The sequence below is a fragment of the Balaenoptera physalus genome (assembly GCF_965194825.1).
Source record: "Balaenoptera physalus genome assembly, chromosome: 2".
Lineage (NCBI taxonomy): Eukaryota > Metazoa > Chordata > Mammalia > Artiodactyla > Balaenopteridae > Balaenoptera > Balaenoptera physalus.
The window spans coordinates 109093296-109115080 of NC_138883.1; the positions used below are offsets into that span (position 1 = coordinate 109093296).

At 43.2% G+C, this 21785-nt stretch overlaps 1 protein-coding gene across 7 annotated transcripts in view; it reads right to left on the reverse strand.

The window, feature by feature from the left end:
• Positions 1-1159: 1159 nt before the first annotated feature.
• Positions 1160-21785, reverse strand: part of CSNK1G1 (casein kinase 1 gamma 1) — a 193129-nt gene continuing 172503 nt past the window's right edge. For 5 of the 7 annotated variants that reach the window (XM_082447393.1, XM_082447392.1, XM_082447388.1 and 2 more), the window contains 2 exons: positions 14223-14329; positions 1160-7195 (listed from right to left, as the gene is read on the reverse strand). In XM_082447393.1, coding sequence (XP_082303519.1) covers positions 7141-7195; positions 14223-14329 — 162 coding nt within the window. In that variant the 3' untranslated portion in view covers positions 1160-7140. Of the gene's footprint in view, positions 7196-14222; positions 14330-21785 lie in introns of those variants that run through there. The other 2 variants (XR_014258984.1, XM_082447391.1) reach the window with 2 other exon arrangements.

The following is a 21785-nucleotide window of genomic DNA, read 5'->3' on the forward strand; positions in this document are numbered from 1 at the left end:
ACATGAGGAACTAATGCTAAAACATCATAAAAGCAACCTTCTTCCCACCTCCCCCCACCACCTTTGAAAAAAAATAAGCTTGACGGATAACAGTGCTCTCAATATGAAGTTTTTCTCTCATGATGATTTTTTAAAAAAATACTTGGCTGCGCCGGGTCTTAGTTGCAGCATGAAGGATCTTCAGTTGTGGCATGCGAACTCTTAGTTGCAGTATGTGGGATCTAGTTCCCTGACCAGGGATCGAACCCAGGCCCCCTGCATTGGGAGGGCAGAGTCTTAGCCACTGAACCACGAGGGAAGTCCCTCTCATGCTGATCTTAAACGTGTTTTTTACTAGTGAAAGAAATCGTTAAGTAGCAATTGAGTAGTAACAGAAAAAACTGGAACCAATCAGGGTCAGACTGGCAGTTGTTTTGTGCCATATATGCACATCATAGCTATACCTTCTGTCTGTATAGATGTTCTTCATTAGTAGAGCAGAATTATAAAGCTGCCATTTCATAGTTGTTCCAGAGCAGATCCTAACTTCCTGGTGTTCTAGCACCTAAGAACCACAGGGATACAGGAATTAGTATGTGAGTGACGAATGTCCAAATTCTGCCAGAAATATTTATTGTTTTTTATTTTATTTATTTTATTTTTGGCTGTGTTGGGTCTTCGTTGCTGCACGCGAGCTTTCTCTAATTGCGGCGAGCAGGGGCTACTCTTTGTTGCATTGAGGGGGCTTCTCGTTGTGGTGGCTTTTCTTGTTGCGGAGCATGGGCTCTAGATGCACGGGCTTCAGTTGTTGTGGCATGCCAGCTTCAGTAGTTGTGGCTTGTAGGCTCTAGAGCGCAGGCTCAGTAGTTGTGGCGCACAGGCTCAGTTGCTCCGCAGCATGTGGGATCTTCCCGGACCAGGGCTCGAACCCCTGTCCCCTGCATTGGCAGGCAGATTCTTAACCACTGCGCCACCAGGGAAGCCCCAGAAGTATTTATTTTTAAAGTGACCCACAGGAGAGGGCAATGTTCAACCCAAAAGAATGATGCAAGAATGCCAAAGTATCAGGCATTATTTTCATTCCTGGATCCTTGTAACTAAGAGTCCTAGCCAGATTCTTCATTACAAATGAACCAGGAGAGTTTAAAAGCAGACAAACCAACCAACCAAACAAGCAAAATTAGCCAAGAAAGGTAAGACATTTTATTTTACATACAAAAAGGGTGCAAACTGAGTCCTTTCCTCCCCAGATTGGAGAAGAGGTATACTTAAAGATCACATTTGTGTTTTCCATGGTGCCCTAGGAAATGGGCTACTCTGAGATAATATCAAGACCCATTTCCATTTACTCCAAAGAAGGCTACTTCCTCTGCAGAGGAGTTTCTACTTAATGGTTTACAAATCTCTCTCCTGGAGGAACCGTTTCAAATACACTTGAAATTGACATTCATGTTTAAAAATACTACAAGTTTCATTTTCACAGCTGAGCTTTGCAGACCAGTGCCAGGGTTTATGGAACAAAATTACGTATCTAAAATAAAAGGTTTTAAAAAAAGGCATTTAACAATAATCAGACACATCCACGCATCAATTAAAACTGATTTCCACAGCTGATTTATACATTATCTAGTCTTAAAAAATTGCAGTCAACATCCCAACATCTTTTAAAAAGTACAATGGGCAAAGATTAAAGAAACAGACAAAATAATAATATAATAAATTAGAGCATGTAGTACATCCAATGGGAATTGATGAATGAACATTATTTTCCATTGGGGGGGCTTATAATATTTTTGGTTTCATCTTTTTTTCTGCTGTTTACTCTTCTGCTTGATAAATGGGGCTCATTCCCAGAGCCAGCTTGCTGCCACACCAATTTAAGAAACTCACTTGTTTCTTGTTTACTTCCGAGAATATTCAGGAACACATGGTCCCAGCAACCTGGGCTGCGAGGTTTTTTTTCTTCAGGTGGGCTGTGAGTGTTTATGGAAGTGAAATGCATACAGATGAGTGCTGGCACGCACGTGCACACACAGACACACACACGCACGCACACAAATGCAACCACACACACCCACCTGTACATACAGTCCCCCGTAACCCCCCCGCCAAAGAAATGGCTCATCTTCCTGAGACATTCCTAACAGATTGATAAGCCTCTTAAGAAAGCTTTCGGTTAAGGGCTGGCCTGGGATTTGGTCTGGAGCTCATGAAGAGGAACACTGAAAATGTCTCACCCGCTCTGAAAGAGGGGATTTGCGGGGAAGGGGCAGTCAGGATAGCTGTCCTCTTGTGTGTGTTACTGGGACGACTGCACTGCATCCCCATTTCTTACCATGGATAACCCTCTGCTTTGAAGGTGGTGATGGCACTGGAAAGATGATTGTGAGAAGTAAAAAAAGAGTAACAAAATAAATTCTGTCCACAGAACTGAGGTTTCTTTATAACACTGAGTTTGGTAATCAAACTAGAAATATATGGAGTACACGTTCACTTTTTCCTTTGTAATACAAGCTGAGCTACAAACAAACTCTGGAGTGGACTTCCTGGTCGCTTTTTGAGGAAATATGTCAACTACTACTGTCTATATCCAGGGAACCTACTTACTATTTTGAATACAATGGAGAAGCCTATTCTTTTGCACTCAGTCACCTGCAAAAGGAATTAGGAAAAACATTTTTAAGACTGCTTAATTGATCAAAGACTTCCAAGATTCCTTATTTGTGGCTAAAACACTGCTTAAAACTCTGCAAACCCTCAAAAGAGCCATGGTTTCCTCTTTTTCTTATTCAGAAACAAAATCACTCCCCTCCCCCATCAAAAACAAACACAAACAAACACCCAAGAAAAAAACCACAGGCATCCCATTTTGATTCCTACCCACCCATCATGGGGAAGACTGGAAGTCACTGCCCATCAGCCTCTAGATGGGACCTTCCTGGAGCCCTGAAGTTGGCAAAAGCAAGAACCCCAGAGACAAGTACCTGCTGCTCAGGCCAATCCAGATGGGGTGCCAAGTTATCCTGGCTCCCTAAGCGTTTCTGGAATTCATCTGCCCACCTTGGGGCAATGGTGGATTGGTGGCAGTGGCCTGACAAAGGCAATGTTGGCTGTATGACAATGCAAGCTCCCGATCTGAGAAATTCTAGCCCTAACATGGCTCTGACACTGGAGACAATGTTGTCAGGGCAATTCACTGGGAATGAAAACTAGTTTAAATATGAAAATGGAAGAGGTGACTGCGACACACGAGGCATGCAGACTTGGGAGAGATGCATCAGAAGAAAGATCAAGTTCCTTAGAGGAGATCCTTCCTAGGCTGCCATGGAAGAACTTATTTTTGAAAAATGCAGGCCATGCTGCTCACTGCGAGGGGGAGCAGGTTGTCTCTTTTGCATAAAAAAAAGTTAAGGCTATGATCTTTAGTAACCACTCTGACCTAACCTTACCCTCACTCATTTCTGACAACAGAAGTGGTTACTAACACTGAGAACCAACACTGAATATGTACTCCCAATGTACATTTCCAGTGAACCAGGTTGGAAGGTACTTTAGAGGCGATGGACACCTCTTCTGGCTAATGGCAGGGGCTGTTTCTATGAACTTGGAGTTCACTGAGAATGAATAGGCAATCAACACTTCTACTGGAAAACTCAGGATCCTGCTGTCTTCCGTTGCCCTGTATCCCAAAATAAAATGGGGCTTTAATTGGAGGCCAACCTCATCACCTGACTTTGTACCTTCCTAGACCGTTTCCTCCTAGACAGACCCAAAATGGCAGGAGTATGTTAATTAAGGCAGACATGAAAGCATGCTGCTGCTGGCACACTCTGCACATCCTTGCAGAGCAGTCTGGAGTGAAATCACTGGGAAACGCCAAGGGATGCACAGCAAGTAATCAACCCTTACTGCACAGACACAGCCATGCTCTGGTCACAAGGGAAGGACCCTTTACGTCTTGGTGGATTCCTGCCCTGCTTGCCTCAATCTGCTCAGGATGCAATGCCTGAAGGACTGCAGGGCTTGGGAGAACCCCTAATGTTGTTAGTGCTTAATGCTAACTCAGCAACTGCATCATTCCTGAAGAAAAAGATCCCTAGGTATCATGGTTATGGAGTGAAGGAAGCTCAAAGACTACAGAGTAAGTGGAATTGGATGGGCGGTAGGTGGAGGGAGTGCCCAACCCTGAGGCCCTGGCTGAGGAATATAGCTACTCCACGACAGCCAACGGGGCTGAGGAGGGAGGCCTGATGGGATGTGCTGATGGGGATGAAACTGATGGCCAAATTACTCCTTAGGTATCCTTCTTAAAAAGGAAAAAAAAAAAAATTTTTTTTTTTCTTTTTTAAAGGAAGATCACAGTAGACTCGCTCGGGGGTCTGGAACCACCCTGGAGTACCAATGGCCCTGGGAGGATCACCATTACTGTGCATGCCAGAAGGACCTGGGCTCTTCACCTTTGTTATGAAAAATCAAATATCTACTAAGAGATCTGAGGGGGGCAGAGAGTGAGAATAGTGCATTAGGAAGAACCCCACAACTGCTCAGGTTCAATCCCACAATAGCGAGCCTTTAAAACAAAGACCCTGAAAAAGTCACAAACCCAGCTGCAAGAGGGCTTGCCCTGCAGCCAAGCTGCTAACTGCCTTTGCTTTTTTGTGGAAGTGGGGAGGCACTTAGTGGAGTAAGGGGTGCCAGGGATGCTCCGGACTTTGCCACCATTTCCTCTTGCCCTCCCATGAGAAGCAAGGCTTTTTCTACACAGGGATGTGGAGGTTAAAGATTCTATACGGGAAATTAGAGTTACCCAAATTGAGAAGAGTTACCCAAATGCCAACTGAGAAACTATGTAAGTTTCAGTGACAGTACCTTAACCACCAGCTAATGTCAAGGAAGCAAACCCCAATATTCAAAATTCTTGTGGGGAAGCGGTGTGACCCTGCATCTCCCAGCCATTCTGTTCTGTTTATAGGAAATTTTCTTTTAAAGAAATGAAAGATTACAATCTTTATATAAGCTAGGCAAGTTTGAAGCCAGTGAAGTGATATTTCCTAGCCAAGGATCAGTGGAACACAGGTGAAGCCCAGTAACTCCGATCGACGCTACCGCTGCTATCTCTGCTCCATGTAAGACACATCAAGGGACTCGTCAGAAAATACCAACTACCAGAAAGTATGTCTGCATCCCCCAGTCCAAAAGACAGCCCTACATCTCAAGCCAGAGGCAATGATTTCCGTGTTCCCAAAACCCCCAGACTAAGTCACCAGCCACTGTCCTCCATGGTTAGCTCTCTCTACCCCCAGATACAAGACCTCGTTCTCTGACGTGATTAATCCTTTCTCCTCGATCACATCTGGAATGAGAAGTCACTGTTTGGATAAGTCGCTCATCTCAAATGAAAATCAAGCATGAGAAGTTCTATTAACTCCATACATTGGTGACTTTTCAAGCAGTGAATGAGGAACCAAGACCCTTCATGGCAGCATGTCTGGACGTGGAAAGTGTACCAGGGAGAACAGGCTCTAGATGCGTGGCCATCTCATCTAGAAGGAGTCTAAGTCCAAGTGAGAAGGTAATTTCACACCTTTCATTTCAGTCTCCTTTCCCCAGGAATTTTCCAGCACTAACCAATCTTACCCTCCTGTTCACTATAGCCCCATACACTGAGGCCTAAGCCTGCGGCTATGGACCTGCTGGAAGAAGATTTGCAGGTACTTGGTTTCTGATAAGGCAGGCCAGCCCAAATGCTGTAACTCAGCTATTGGGGCAAACAGTACATACCAATGTTATTTCCTGGCCCTATGATGAGCCAAATCCTGAGGTTCCTCTGGCAGTTGGAAGGCAGGACCACTTTCCTCCTTCTTGTCCACTAGTGGCAATACGGTGGTGGCTGTTTCATCACTAATTTTGTCCCCCAAGTCACTAAGGAAGTCACATGGCTATCTAGTTGGAAGTCCCTGGCAGTGGAGGAAACAGATATTTCAGATTTTTTTTGTTAAGCATCTCCTTCTCTGGGATGAACTGTCTCCCGTCACAGTCTGGCTTGGCTGGCTCATCCCATGTGCTGGAGAGCTAGGTTGTCCAAACTGCAGGCTGATGAGGTCAAGAGGCTCTGGCAGGGACATTCTTCAGCAGCTGAGAAGACGAATGAAAATTCAAGTATGTTTCCTTGCCAACCTGAGAGTTCACTCAGAATGACACAGAGTTTGGCTTCTTCTCTTCTGGGTGCTGCAGACCCAACTCTTTCCATTGAGAATGTCCTCTGGACCCATGTTCTCTCTGAATGGCTTGGCTGGCCCCATCCCCCTCAAAACAGAAAAAAAAGTAAAACTCCCAATATAACCAGACACAATATGCATCTGCCATGTTTTTTGTTTAAAAAAAAATAAAATAAAAGTGCAATAAAGTCAGTTTTTTTTTGTCCTTTGCTCAGAATAATTTGCAATGTTCTACTGCTGTCTGGAGAACAGAGTTCGCTTGTCAAGAAAGCTAAGAACGCCAACACACAGGGACAGTAGACTGCAGATTTCTCACAGCTTGTGTCCTACAGTGTAACTTCACAAGAGGGAAGGAGGGAGTAACCTGCACCCCGTGGCCAGCTCGGGATGGAGGCTGCACAGGCACAGAGGAAGAGGGAGCCACACTGCCAGACACACCTGGTGGGCGGAGAAGGTTCTTCTTCAGCCTTGGCCTGCATCTCCCTCCTACCTTCTTGGCCACACCCCCAGCCTCTCAAGCTCCTTCAGCAGACAAAGCCTTCAGCTCATTAGCTTTTATGCTGGAGAGGGTTGAGGGTGGGGCAAGAACCAGGAGCAAGTAAACTAAGGGGAGGGGAGAGAATAGTAGTCCTTGAGTTTTTGTGAATGACACCTTCACTGTAAACAATAGGAAGGAGAGTCAACCAGGCAGCCCCAAGGGTAAGCAGTGGAGGACCAGTGGCTCTGGGACCTGCTCAGAGCCTCAGGCAGGTAGGGGCGGCCACTGACCCACTGGGCCCTGGCTGCCCGCACTGGCTCCTTCTGGGGGCATCTGTTTTTCTTCTTTTTGGTTTGGATCTCCACCCTCCCCCACAGAGGAGTCTCTTCCAATGAGAAATGGCAGGAGCTGCGGGTGCAATCGAGTCAGAGTCCCCAGGGCCTGAGGACTCCTGGGAGGCACGGGTCACTTGTGGCGCTGAGCAGTCTTCTTCCTTTTCCTCTTAAAGAAGCAGCAGCACCTGGAGCACAAGGAAGACCACAAGTCAGTGCGGGAGGCCCGCAGCTGCCAACAGATTTCTGCCTGCCTCTGCTTATTGCAGGGGTGGAACTTCCCCCAGCACCCACCCACAGGGTCGCCCGCCATCTACAGCGCACATACTGGAGGCAGTGGGCAGTGTCTGCCAGGAAAGCCAAAGGAGAGAGCTGCTTTATTCCAAGCCTAATCATCAAAGTGCTGCAGGCTAGGCAGCAGGGCGGAAGCAGGCATTTTTGGAAGAAGGATGAAGGCTTATTTCCCAGTCTAACACCCCAACCTGAAAGTCTCATCCTCCTTTATACCGAACCAAGGCTGGGGGTCCTCAGGGCTGCATGAGAAGAGCCTGCACTGTTTGCCCCTTGATACAGAGGGCAAAATTATTTAATGCAACTTCGGAGGTCAGTGGGTATGGAGGCTAAACTAAGGCAAACAAATGCCAAGAGAAGTATGATGTTTGGAACTCTAGGAGGCTCTCACGATGCTACCAATGAAGGATTAAGGATTCTCTCTAATCTCATCCCGGCCCCCAGCCAGCTACCTGGCGTAGGCAGGAGAAGCCCTGACCCTAATAACTGTGTGAGCCCAGATCTTTTAACTGAAATCAGCACAGCCTACTCTTCATTTGGAGAGGATCAATGCCACAGTTGATCACCAGGAAGCATCGGGTTGCAGGGTCCTCCTCAACGTAGCTTCCCGAGGCTGCTGCTGTGCCAGACTGGGTTCAAGGACTGATCCTGCTTAAGGTGGGGCTGGGGCCTGATGCCTTCAACAGCCACAGCTCTGCCACAGCCTTTAGCTTGGGTACCCGCTCCGTACTGCTGTCTTTGGAACAGGAAGCCCCTCTTGCTCAGGCAGCGACTATTCCAGAAGGGGGTGATGAGGGCTGTGGCATGGCTGGTGCAAAAGATATGTCCTTTCCAGGAAGCTGACACATGGGAAATGAGAACGTGAGGGGCAGAAAGTGGCGGATGGGTCAAAGGTGCCATGTGATGGAGGGGAGTAAACTGAAAGTGTCACTCAGACTTGCTGGATCCTTGAAAGGAAAGCTTTTCTCAGAAACTATCTTTGGGTCTTTTGCCTAATCCTTCTGGGTTTAATGTCAAAAATATTCATACAGAAATAAAGAGCTGTTGCTTACTTCCGCATACCCCTAAGTCCTCCACTGTAGCTAAGATTCCCCCCTTTTTTAGTCAGACCCCTTTGTATTCCCACACCCGATGGACTAGTTATCAAAAATTTGGAGAAAGTGTCTTCTTAGAATGCAGAAATAGATGTTTACACAGACAAAATGATGGGCTTTAACCATAACTGAATGAATTAAACATGGAGATATTGGCAATAGGAGCTCCTTAAGAGAGTCTTAAAAAAGATTTTCTAAGAGTATAATGACATATGTGATGTACTATTAATGGGTGTCAACATAGTCACTAAACAAAGTGTCCTTTGTATTTAGAGGCTGAATAAATTCTTTTAAATAAAAATGACCAGCACTTTTGACTGTTTTCAGTCCTTAAGGGAATCCCTGGGGAAGGATTTTTTAAAAAGGTCATTTTTTTGTACATATGCTTTAGAAAACAGGCATTTTTTCAAGCTGAATGTCCAGAAATTATTAAATAAGGTGAATTAAATCTCATGGGAGTACCAGTACTTCAATAGAGCTAGCTACCTGTTCCCTGTTAACCATGATTTTCAGAGGGATCACTAACATTTAAGTCACTTTTTATTCTTATGCTTTTTGGAGGATGCTAAGATGATGATTTTGTGTTTTTAAGTTAAGAACAATCATTAAAAAGTTTGAAATACTGTTTTGGTCCGTTTCAAATGATACAATTTCTCTTTTACCTCCTCCAAGGCAAGTCATAAGAATTAATATCTACTTATAAGCATATCATAACCTGATGTGCAAAGCTGAATTCACCTGACTGGAGGAGAGTGTGAGCTGTGGCTTAGAGCCTTAATTTTTGCTACTTACTGTAGTTAAAACTTCAGCAGTAGCAGAAGCTTTTAATAATTCTACCCACGAGGAAACGGGCTCCACAATCAACTCTTTGGTTTCTGTGGTGACTACCAGCAATAGGACCTGTTAAACTTGGTCAGACCCCAGACCAAGCCCACTGACTGACTCCATACAGATGTCTTACTCTCAGAAGAGACTGAAGGCAAGTGATTCTTCCCTTGCTCTAATGCCTTGTTTAAGCCCCACAGTATCCATCAAGTCTTCCTTAACCATCCCTGTCAACACTGTCCTCTCAAGGGACAATACCATAAAAGTGTCCTTTCAAGCATGCATGTCTTATCTCTCCAGGTAGATTGTATCTAAGCTCTTTGGGGAAGGCCTTGAGACCCCCTAGAGTTCCAAGCACAGAGTGGATGAGCACAAAGTAGGCCCTGTATTTGCAGTCAGGATCATGTGACTGACATCCCACAGGAAAAAACAGACCACAATGATGTCAGATTACACAGACACATGTTTGCTAAATAAATAGGCCAAATGTACTCCTTGATACTGTAATACTATAAATTCTATCTCCATAAAACCCAATTGTTATCTTCAATACATCTCTGTCCCTTGGGAAACCCTGTAGGCAACTTGGCTTAGACAGTTAGGGTACAGAAACCGGTGCCCAACTCAGTTACTGAAGACCAATAGAAACAAGGTAGTCACAGAGGCCAGCAGACTGTTATCACCACACGGAATATTATCCCACACGTGTAGTGTAGGAGATTCTGGCTCCAGACCACAGCAGACCAATCAGCTCATGAGCACCTGGAGCTCACAGGCAATGCCCAGGAAGCGAGGCGGGGAGGGCACTGCCTTACAGTGAGAACACGCCCCGCCCAACGTGGAGCCGCCAGGGCTTCCCCTTCAAGACCCGCATGCTGCCCCAAAAGTGCATTCAAGGGACCTTCTCCAGGAGTGGGAGAGAGACTCCAGTGTCTCACAAGCCAAGTTGGCCCTTGGCCCACTATATGCTCTTATAAGAAGGGAAAAGAAAAGAAAAGGAAAAAAAAAAGACAATAAGTGAAAAACAAACAAAAAATTCAAAACAACAACAACAACAACAAAATGTCCATCTCTCCCCCAAGAAGCAGCTTATTTGGAGATACTCATATTCTACATATGGAAGAACCAGCTGAACCAAAAAGAAAAGTCACAGATTTTTCCAAAGCTGCTAATTTTAAGGTTAGAGACCGAGCCACAGAATGTGAGATTATCTGGCGACAACTGTCCTTGGAGTTGTGAGGAATAATTAGATTCTGATTATACAACTGGTACAGTAATCTGGTCTTCTTACCTCTGTCCCTCTCTGCCTGATAATATCTAGCCGTATTAATTTGAGAAAAAATTCACTCAGCGAAAAATGAAGAGACAATTTTGGATACTGTGGGATATTGTTCTGACAGGAGGAGGCTGCAATGTGGTGGGTTTGGAAGGAAAAAAGGAACAGATTAATTGCTGGGTACAGGCCTGCCCATCCCCACCTTGTGGATCTAGTTCCCCAGTCTGGGTGGGTATGGCACAAGGTGGCATACGGGAGCCACTGAGTGTTCCTGAGGCATTTTGTTTGGCTTTGCCAATCCCAATCTAGCCTGGTCCGCTCCCCTAGCATGTGGACCGGAGAGAGGGACTCACCACAGGTTGAGCATTTTCAGGCAGCTACAGAGTGTGTAAAGAGAAAAACACAGAAAGGAAGAGAGAGAAATAGAGATATTAGTCCACAGAGGTGAGATGGAAGCGACTCCCTGTGAGCCATGCAAACATGCAGTATGTGTCTGTGTTTAGTTTCTTCCTCTGTCAAGGCAGGGTGAGTAGGCCCAGGCCACTTGGTCCCCACACTAAAGTGGAGGGGGCAGGTGCCTGATAGAAGCATCGAGGTGGGAGCTGGATCTCAGTGAGGGCTAAGGCAAAACAGAAAGAGTTGGTGGGAGCCCCAAGAGTGGGCTTTCCTGGGCAACTTCCAGGAAGGTAGCAGGACAAAGAGCGTATGATCCTGCCTGTAAGAATTCAATCGGGCACCAAGGCCAAACCATTTTGGTTCCCACATGAAGTCTTACCGTGCAATTTGTTAAGCTAACCTCCCAAATATTCTGAGGGAAAGAGAAGTCCCTAGCCTTTCTCTAAGACCAACATGCCTGACCAAAGCAGCCGGCAGTTAGCTCTTCCTCTAGAGGGGAAAACCAGCTTAAGAGACACTTTATCTTATTAGGAGGTGATGAGCGAGGAGGGTCCCTGCTCGGATTAAGGTGTAACTGCCAGAAAAAGGCCTAAGTCCCATTCTTGTTAATTCTCAGAGAAAATGAGGTCCACACTTGCTAAGTTGTAGCTAAAGTCAGTGGATAACCAAAAATTCCTGCGTTCTTACCATAACAAAAATCAGCCAAAAAGCTTTGCCTTGCCTCACTACCCTTCCAATCACCCTTAAACAAGGACGTGTGTCCTATATCTAGAGAAAGGGGTAAGTTAGATGTTTATTTTGTTTACAGAACAAAAAACGAGACCCTGTTATTTCTCTCTTCCTTTACACGAAACAAGCTGGCTGAGGAACCCAAAATCAAAAGCTGGGAAGTGAAGGTTTCCACACTGTTTCCCCAGTACTCTAGCTGAATCTTAATGTAGGCAACAGCCCCCTTTTTTCCACAAGCAGGCTGCATGGACAAATGGCATCACAGCTGTGTGCAATGAGGAGTTGCGTGGGATGATGCCCTGTGCTTCTCTAGCTGTGACTTCTTCCCATGAAAGTGATCAAGCAGATGGACACATGGCTCCCCCGCCCCCAACCAATACATAGAAGGCCAAGAGGAAAAACACATGGCTGTGCCCTGACAGTTCCCCGGACAACATGGATTGGTAGCTCATGAAATCACCGGGGGAAATGCCACACAAAATGTCCTAAGCCATGAGCTTCTGGATGACATTTGGTCAAATACGATTGCTCCTCTCTGGTTTCCACATCTTTCAGAAGGCTCAAACCTGGCACAGTGGTCTTTGCTAAATGGGGAGACTTTAAATTCTCTTTACATCTAGAATTTAGATTATACCAGAACAGAACACACCAGATTGAAATCTGTGTATGTGAATGGTCCCCTACCTTATACACAGAACACAACACCACACTCACATACACAATTAGTGTACACATTTACCAAAATGAAATGAGATAAATGGGTTCAAAGATAATTCTGTATAGGGCATATTATAAGACTAATAAAGCCCATTCAATCCTGGTATTCAAAGTATAGTATGAAATCCAGAGCTCAACTTCTGGCCTTCAAAGTAATAGCCGCAACGGTGAACTGGGAGTGAGGTGGGGATGGGAACGGGCGCAGCCATCTTTCAAGCCCAGACAATGTTTGGATCAGACCACAAACATTGCCATCAGACCCAGTACAGTGGTTCCCAACCTCAGAGACATATTTGAATCACCAGAACTTTAAAAACTCCTGATGCTCAGGCCACATCCGTGATAAGTTAAACCAGAATCTCTGGAGCCAGGATTCAGGCATTTGTATTTTCTAACATGCCCCAGGAGACTCCAAAGGGCAGCCAAGGTTGAGAACTCAGAGGGTAGGAGTACCACACTGTTTATTTGGGAGAATGAAGTTTTGTCATGGAAACTGAAAAACTGTGAGCACCATTAAAACTTCCAAAGCCCCTGAGAATAGGCAGCATGTTTCCTTTTACTAAAAATGGTCTCCTCCTGGCACTGACCCCCACTCCCTTGTCCTCCTTATGTATTCGGGCCTTACACTAACCAGGAGAGGAGCATCTGAAGCTGCCTGCAGTCAGTAGGGACTCAACAAGAGACAGTCCAAGTCACCCTTGGTTGCTTTTTATCTACTGGGTAGGAATCCTCAAGTCCTGGCTTTTAAAGGAAAGGACCTCTTGAAAGAAAAGTGAGCTCATCAAATAGATGGGCAGCAGAGCAGAGGAGTGGGCAGGGGGACAACCATGAAAAGGTGTATCCGGAAGAACGCAGATCTTGACTAGCCTCTTACTACCTTTTACTGAGGCATAAGCATGTTCTGGTTTGGACTTAGGCTAGTTGGGGGTTCAAGAGATCACTTAAGGCACAATATCACTATAAATATGTTGCCTGCTTCTGAAAACAAGATACTGGGATAGCCTGGATGTTCGCAAAGGGTTTATAAGAAAAGGCATCCATATCAGGGGTGGCAGCGGTTACTGATTTGTGAAGGACTTCTCTCTCCCTACCTCATGTTGCCTTGGAGTTTAAATCTGGACCTGAATTTGGGATGGGGCAAAAAGGGAAAGAAGTGATAGAAATGCTGCTTTTGCAGCAGAATCAGCAGTTATTTCACCTTCTACCCCATTTTCTAAGAGTTTAAACACAGACCATGCAGAGAGCACCAAGGGGCTGGTGGTATGGGCAGGGCAAGACACTAACATGCAAGAGAAGCAGAAAAGGGAGTGGGGTAACCTCCTCACCCTCTTGGGATGAGTGTGATTTCCTCTCCATCCCAAGACTCTTTCATTCAACAGATGCAGAAACTATTCTTCTTGACTGACTTATCTTGAGTCTCTCTGAATTCAGAATCATTTAAGTGAGAACAAAAGGGCTCTGAGACCCTTGTCTAGGACTATAGATGCAAAGTGGTTAGCCAAGAACCAGAAATCAAATGCTGTTCAGCATGGCCCATGGTTTAGACAAGCAGATTCTTCTCTGTGTCCCTTAGGGAGCAAGAGGCTCCAGGGCCCCAAGAGGCTCAGGACTGCTATCTGCTGTAGCTCTCATACCATGATTCTTTTAGTTCACTATGTCTTTTCATCCATGTGGACTAAAAATGTGACTGTCCTCTCAGAAATCACAGCTAAAGAAGGGCAGCAGCAGCCTTAAGGTACCATGCAAAAAAATAAAATGGTCAAAGGAAGAAAGCTGTGGGCACAAGCATGAGGTATCCAGTCTGAAATGAGCAGCACACGACAGGAAGAGACAGAGAAAAGGTTTTTCAACCTATAACTCAAGAGCCCCCTTGAAAGATGAACGTACTTCGCTTCCTCCACTACCTCCACCTCGGCGTGAGCTGTGATCGGTGCGTTGGAGTGGGCTCCCGTGGGGTCATCGACATTCAGCTCTCCGTTGGTTGAGCTAACCACCTGAAACAGAAGGACAGAGTGTGACGGACACCAAGGCAATGGGAGCCTCGTGCCAGTGAGGCAGAGGGTCCCTAGCGGAGACCTGGTCGCCAGCTTAGGTAGCAGCCAGGCAGTGTTTGGGATGTTTGTTTTCCTGGGTTGGGGGGCTAAATGTCCTCACTTAGGGAATGTTCCCAGACCCATATCATGTGAGAGCACAAAACTCAATGAGTTAATTACATAATGATGATAACTTCCATACTGAATGCCTACTCTGTGTTAGGAACTCTGCTACATTGTGGTGTGTGTGTGTGTGTGTATCAATTTAATCCTCACAAAAATCGTATAAACTTTTTGGTCATATTACTGTCTTTAATTCTATTCCTCTCAGTTTATTATGCTATAATTATATACAGACTCAGTGATGATGTTAAAAAAAATTCTAACAAGGAAATCAATAGTGAGCATCAAAAACTATAAGCAATCACACTTTCCTTCAGAAATTTCTTCATGGCTTTGGACCATCGGTTTGAAGTTACTCAACTAAGACTGCCACATCCTCTCTGGTGAGACGGCAGACAGTAAGGAAACACTTTCCCTTGGAAGACCAGTCTTATTTCAACAACCTTTATTCCAGGTTCAGTGTCATCCCATTTCTCACTGACGGTCCCCGAATTGTAACTGAAGGCTCTCACTCCTGTCATCTGGTTAGGTGGAACCAATCAGGCTTCTCTTGCTTGTGCAGCTGCTTCTGTCACCTGGTTTCATTTCCAGCACATGACTCCTGTTTATGTGGGTGCTGGGAAGTGGGAAAAGGGACCCCGCTGGACAAACCACTCTGCTGTTAAAGACCTTGGCTGAAACATGGGAGAGAACCACAAAATAGGATAAATGGTTCAGATACCACACGCCCTCGGGTAAGTAACTTTTCATCTATATGAGACTGCTGCTTACAGACTGATGTGAGAATTATACAAGAAAATGCATGAGACAGTGTGTGGTACAACAGCTGGTGCACAGTAATGGAGGCAGCACAGCGCAGTAGCTGAGAAATGGGCTCTGGATTTACTCAGCCCTGGCTCTGAGCCCTAGCTCCACCACTTACTTGCTGTGGGTCCTTGGGCAAGATCTCACTCTTTCTGTGCCTGAGCTTCCTAATCTGTAAAACGGGCAAACAATGCTGCTTACCTAACTGGGTTACTGTGCAGACCATCCACAGAAAGTGCTTAGCCCAGTGCCATGGTCCATGGTAATGGCTCAATAAACGTTCAGAGTACTGTTATTCTCCCTCCATAAATGTTTACTCTTATCTCCCTCTAGATCTGGGGTCCTCATTAGCAGTTAATTTGCAAAAATTTCCTGCACACTTATAAAGAGGAAGGTGGAAGGAAATGTTTAGTATAAGGAGTCTTTGAGGAAAGGGTAGACAAGGTGAATGCTACTTACCAGAAGTCTATGCCCACCATTATTTCTAAACCAGAACTATTTATTACTCTTATTAATTATACAAGCTTTAAAAAAATTAAAACAATGCTGTACAGTTAGTCAAGGAAACATACAATATTAAACTTGGACTTAACCCATGGGAGACCCAAGTTTCTGCTAGTGATCAAATATAGCATCTCTGATCAATGGAACAACCTAACCTTATTTATCTCCTGACAGGATATAATGAATACTACATAACATTATCTATACAGTATTCTTGCCAAAAAAAAAAGTTTTATCTGAATCTAAGTATGATGGAAAAAAACAGACAAATCCAAAATGCAGGACATTCTATATGACAACAAGCCTGGATTCTTCAAAAAAGAAATACCTCAAAAATCTTTTTTTTTTTTTTTTAAACACAGAGGTGACTGTTACAGATTAAAAGAGATTAAGAGACTAAGAGGTTGAAAAAGACAAGAGGCATAACAACCGAATACAATGCAAGAACCCTGATTAGATCCTGAACACTATAAAATTAATTTTGGAGACAATTGGGGGAAATGTGGTATGACTGTACATTAGCTATTATGGAATTATTAATTTTCTTAGATATGACAATGGTGTTGTTGGTTACATGAGAGAATGGCTTCATTCTTAGGAGATGCAGGCTGAAGTATTTTGGGGTAAAATGTACTTACAAATAGTTTAGAAAACACCCCCCTCCCGAGTTAAGGCAAATATGGCAAAAATCAATCATTTGTTAATCTAGGTTAAGGATACACACAGGCTCACTGCACCCCCCCCCCCCACCCCAGCCCTTTGCTGTAGATTTTAAAATTTCAAAATGAAAAGTTGGGAGAAAACAAGCAAAAATGAAAAGTTGAGGAGAGGATGTTTACAGACTGGAGAAACCACAGCCTGTCATGCTAATGTTGTCCTGTTAATTTCCTCAGCCTATATATGCTTCTTGTGGGCACATTCTGGCTGCACACTAGTGATAATGCTGGTAAATTCATTCTGTGAGCACAAGGGTTAAAGGAGAAATCACAGTAAGTTTTTTAGTAAACAATTCAGGAACTAGACAAGATGTTAAATAAAATGTCTTGGCCTCTACTGACGTGAACAAAGCGACAGTAGGCATCACCACTGTGAATTACTTGGTGACTCTGGGTCACAGCACGTGCTTACAGTGTTTCGCATGTCTCATACTCTCTAATTTCTCCTTACTATGTTGCCGCTTGACCCACAAGCAATGTCCTTGAGCAATCTAAGGAAGAAGAGGTTATCCCCATTTTACAGACTAGACATCTTGTCTGTATCCATGAGTATCTGGTCTCAAACAAATCAGGCACAAATGGTAACCTTACCACCAGTTGTCTAACCTTAAACTTAACTGCACCTAGAATATACATGGGAATCAATGGCAACTTATCTGGGTCTCTAGAGCATCCACTTAATTATTTCAGGTTGAAGGTACAGTTCGTCAAACCACTGAACAGTTGCCTAGATGTGCAGTGGAACAAACACCTAGTGTAGGTGACCCAAGAGCTGGATTCCAGGCCTAGCTCTACCATCAACATTCTCTTTGAGCCCTGGTTTCTAATTCTGTAAGATTAGGCCAATAACCACCTTGGTCCTATTTACCTTATAATTACTATGGTAGTTAAATAGAATGATGTTTAGGAAAGCAATTTGAAAAACTGTAAAGAACCTAATGAATGTAACAAATTATTAGTATTTGAAACTATCATTTTTATACTTTTCCACTGATTATTTTAGAATAACTTAATTAAAAAGTAAGCGTTATTTGTATATCTGGAATACTGACAATTTATTTTGCTGCAATCACTATTAATATTAATTTCACATTCCTCTGGCTATATCACACAAGACCAAAGTAATTAACACAGGATTATTCATGAAAGAAACTAAGGTGAAGTACTATTTTGAACTTTAGCCCTTAATATTGGTAACATCCCTTTTAAGAGTCTCAGAGATTTGAGTTATTAGCCCCATTTTTCAAAATGTTACCATGAAGAAAAATCAGAGCTGTGTACCAAAGGAAGCAGTACTTTAGCTGCTAATCAACATTCCAATGCTACTTCTCACAACTAATGCATTTGGTAATTCTCTACTTCAGCTTCCCTATCTATAAAACTGTAATAACACTAACCTTAATAAGAGTTGTATATAATTATAAGTTATAAAGATTTGAGCAAAGTAAATATTAGCTAAACGTTAAATGTCATTCTTAAGTCTTATGCCCTTATATTTCCTACATGTTTTAATTCAAACAATTTTAGAGTCATCTTTTTGATAGAGAAAAATATTCTGTCTTTTTTAATTTAGGCCTTCCACATGTGGAAGATCTGTGGAAATACTGGAAGGATGAGAACCGTAGGGGACCTGCCCATTAAACAGGTTGAAATGGGAGTGTCCATGCGCCTTATCAGAGCAAACTCTTCTCATCCTGGCGTTCTGCCCACCCTACCATGGCCATGGTGTCTTCAGGTCATCCAGTTAGGCCAACCACGGTTCAACCACATTAACTTTAGCAAGTGAGACAACTCAAAAATATATGGGCATCTGTTGTGCTAGAAAGATACTGCTGATTTGGTTTGCAAAAAGCACAGCCTTTACGAGTTTACAAAAATTGGGGCTAAAATCAAAGAGACAGATATAGTGAGGAGCAGCAGAGCTTAACATAATATTAGGGAAATGGCACAACTGCCTGTCCCCTATCCAAGTGTCAAGGAAGCTGGCAGAACTTAGTTCTACCAGGGAATTGAAGGAGGTTGTATTTTTCAAAAGTGCTGCCAGAAACTCTAGTTGACTCCAATTCTAATCTAAAGACAACTAGTCACAGTGGACAGCAGGAAACATTGTCCAAATAAGCACACCCATGTTCTAGGAACACAAATCTAGTAAACTGTCCAGACATGCCTGACTCAGGCATTTCCCTTTTGAAGTTATTATTTATCTTTGTTTTATTTTCTAATTACAAAGCAAGCATGTTTGTTGTAAAAAATAAATTAGAATATTAAAAAAGACAGCATAAAAAGTGCAAGTTTCCAGTGACATCATCACGTGGAAGTGTCTAGTGGGAAATCTGGTAAATGTTCCTTGAGAATAAGGGTATGCAAAGTATTTATTTACATAAAAGGACAAGTAGTAAATATTTTAGGCTTTGTGGGGTATGGAGTCTGTGTCCAAACTACACAACTCTGCCACTGCAGCATGAAAGCAGACACAGACAGTATGTAAACAAATGAGCGTGGTTGTGTTCTAATAAAACTTTAATTACAAAAACAGGCAGAGGGTGGGATTTGGTCCACTGGTTGTGTTTTCCCACCCCTACCCTATATTCTTTTTTTTCCTCTGCATACACTAATGTATATGTGTGTTTATGTGTGTGTGTATTCTCTCTGACATATATATTTTTTCATACATATGTGAAAATAAAAACAGGGCCAAATTTTACACACTGCTGGACCACTTGCTTTTTCCACAATATATCTTGGCCATTTTCCGTGACATCCAGAGATCTATCTCTCTCCATGGTATGGAAGTGTTATATCTGTTTAGTTAATGCTGAACTGAGATGTTCTGTAAGTGTAAAATACACACTAGATTTCAAAGACTTAGTAAAAAAAAAAGGTTAAATATCACAAATATTTTTAATAGTGACTATATGTTGAACTATTTTAGATATACTGGGTTAAATATATTATTAAGGTTAGTTCCACTTGTTTCTTTTTATTTTTTAATGTGATTACTAGACAATTTTAAATTACAGATGAGACTCATTTCTTTTAACAGCATTGTTCTAGAACATGTATCTTTAGGATCTGTGCATTTTTGAGGGGTATTTATCTGAAACTGGATTCACTGGATCAAAAAGTGTAGATACTTAAGATTCTAACAGGGATTGCCAAATTACCCTCCATAATAGTGATAACTCACATTTCAACAGTAGTAGATGGATTGGCTATTATTAAACATACAAATTTTTGCAAATGAGATAATTAGAAACTGATATGTGTGCATATATATGTTTATATATTTTTTTTAATTGTTAGGTTTTATTTTTATCAGTTATATAAGCACATTGTGTAAAGAATCAAATATTTCTACAAGGATTCTTAGGAAAAACAATAATTTCTTTCCTACACTCCACCATTTCCCCTTCCTTTATAGCTGATTCCTTTGTTTTTTGCTTCCGTATCTCTGAATAACATGCATCTTGATTTGTCACTTTTAGGCAGTATATTCACCTTTTCCATCTTTCTATTCTGCCATTAAAGTTTATACTGTAATTCAGATTAGATCAATCCTTAGCGTTTATATTATGACTATTAAAAGCTATTTACGGCTATGTCATGGAGTATACCATGGTTATCTTTCCTTCCTGTGTAATTTCTTGTTTTCCATGGAGTTAATGATTTTTTTTTAATATTTATTTATTGATTGATTGATTGACTGATTGATTGATTGATTGCTATGTTGGGTCTTTGTTTCTGCACTAGGGCTCTCTCTAGTTGCGGCAAGTGGGGGCCACTCTTCATCGCGGTGCACGGGCCTCTCACCATCGTGGCCTCTCTTGCTGCGGAGCACAGGCTCCAGACACGCAGGCTCAGCAGTTGTGGCTCACGGGCCCAGTCGCTCCGCGGCATGTGGGATCTTCCCAGACCAGGGCTCGAACCCGTGTCCCCTGCATTAGCAGGCAGATTCTCAACCACTGCGCCACCAGGGAAGCCCATGATCTTTTAAAATTTATTTTTACTTAGCTTTTTGTAAATTTTGTGCTAATCACTAATTCTAACCAAACTCTGTCATTTATCTACTTTCAAGATATTCTGATGTATCAGTATCCTAGTCATTTCATCATTTTGGTAAAATTGCTCTCAAGGCCTCCTGACCAGCTCTGTTTGGGACAGGATGTCCTCTTCTACTGGAGTACAACTGTCATCCTGGGACCTTCTATCTTTACCATTATATCAATATTGCTTCTTTCCTATGCTGGATCTCTTGTTTCCTGGATCCAATATTTACTCTTTTCTTGGTTTATTCACTCATTTTCATAGCTCACATCCTCCTACAGCTTCATAAGGGTACATGAGATGTAAAATTCCTGAGACCACAGACTTCTGAAAATGTCTTTATTCTATATTCCAACCAGATTGACAGTTTGAATGAGCACAGAATTCTAGGTTGGAAATAATTTTCCCTCAGAAGTTTTGAAGGTATTGTTCATTGCCTTCTAGCTTCCAGCATTGCCATTCAGAAATCTGAAGCTATACTAAGTCCTGATCCTTTATTTGCATGTGACTGTTTTCTCTTTCTGGAAGCTTGAAGGATCTTCTCTTTGTCTTCAGTGTTTTGGAATTTCACAATGATATACTTTGGTGTGGTTCCACTATCCATTAAGCTGGGCACTTAGGGGGCCCTGTTGATCTGGAAACAAGTCTTTATGAGTTCCGGGAAATTATTTCGTTAACGGGTTCCTCCCCTCCACTTTCTCTGTTCTCTCTCTGGAACTCCCATTATTTAGAAATTGGACCTTCCAGACTCTCCTTGAATCTTACGTTGTTTTCTACTATTTTTTTTTAATTAAAAAAAATTATTTACTTACTTACTTATTTATTTTTTATTTTTGACCGCATTGGGTCTTAGTTGTGGCATGTGGGATCTTCATTGAGGCATGCGGGATCTTCTGTTGCGGCATGCGGGCTTCTCTCTAGTTGTGGCATGCGGGTTTTTCTTTCTCTAGTTGTGGTGCGCAGGCTCCAGGGTGTGTGGGCTCTCTAGTTGTGGCCCGCAGATTCCAGAGCACGTGGGCTCTGTAGTTTGCGGCACACAGGTTCTCTAGTTGAGTTGCGCGAGCTCAGTAGTTGTGGCATACGGGCTTAGTTGCCCTGGCACGTGGGATCTTAGTTTCCTGAACAGGGATCGAACCCACGTCCCCTGCATTGTAAGGCGGATTCTTTACCACTGGACCACCAGGGAAGTCCCTGTTTTCTACTATTTTTATCTCTCTTTGCTCTAC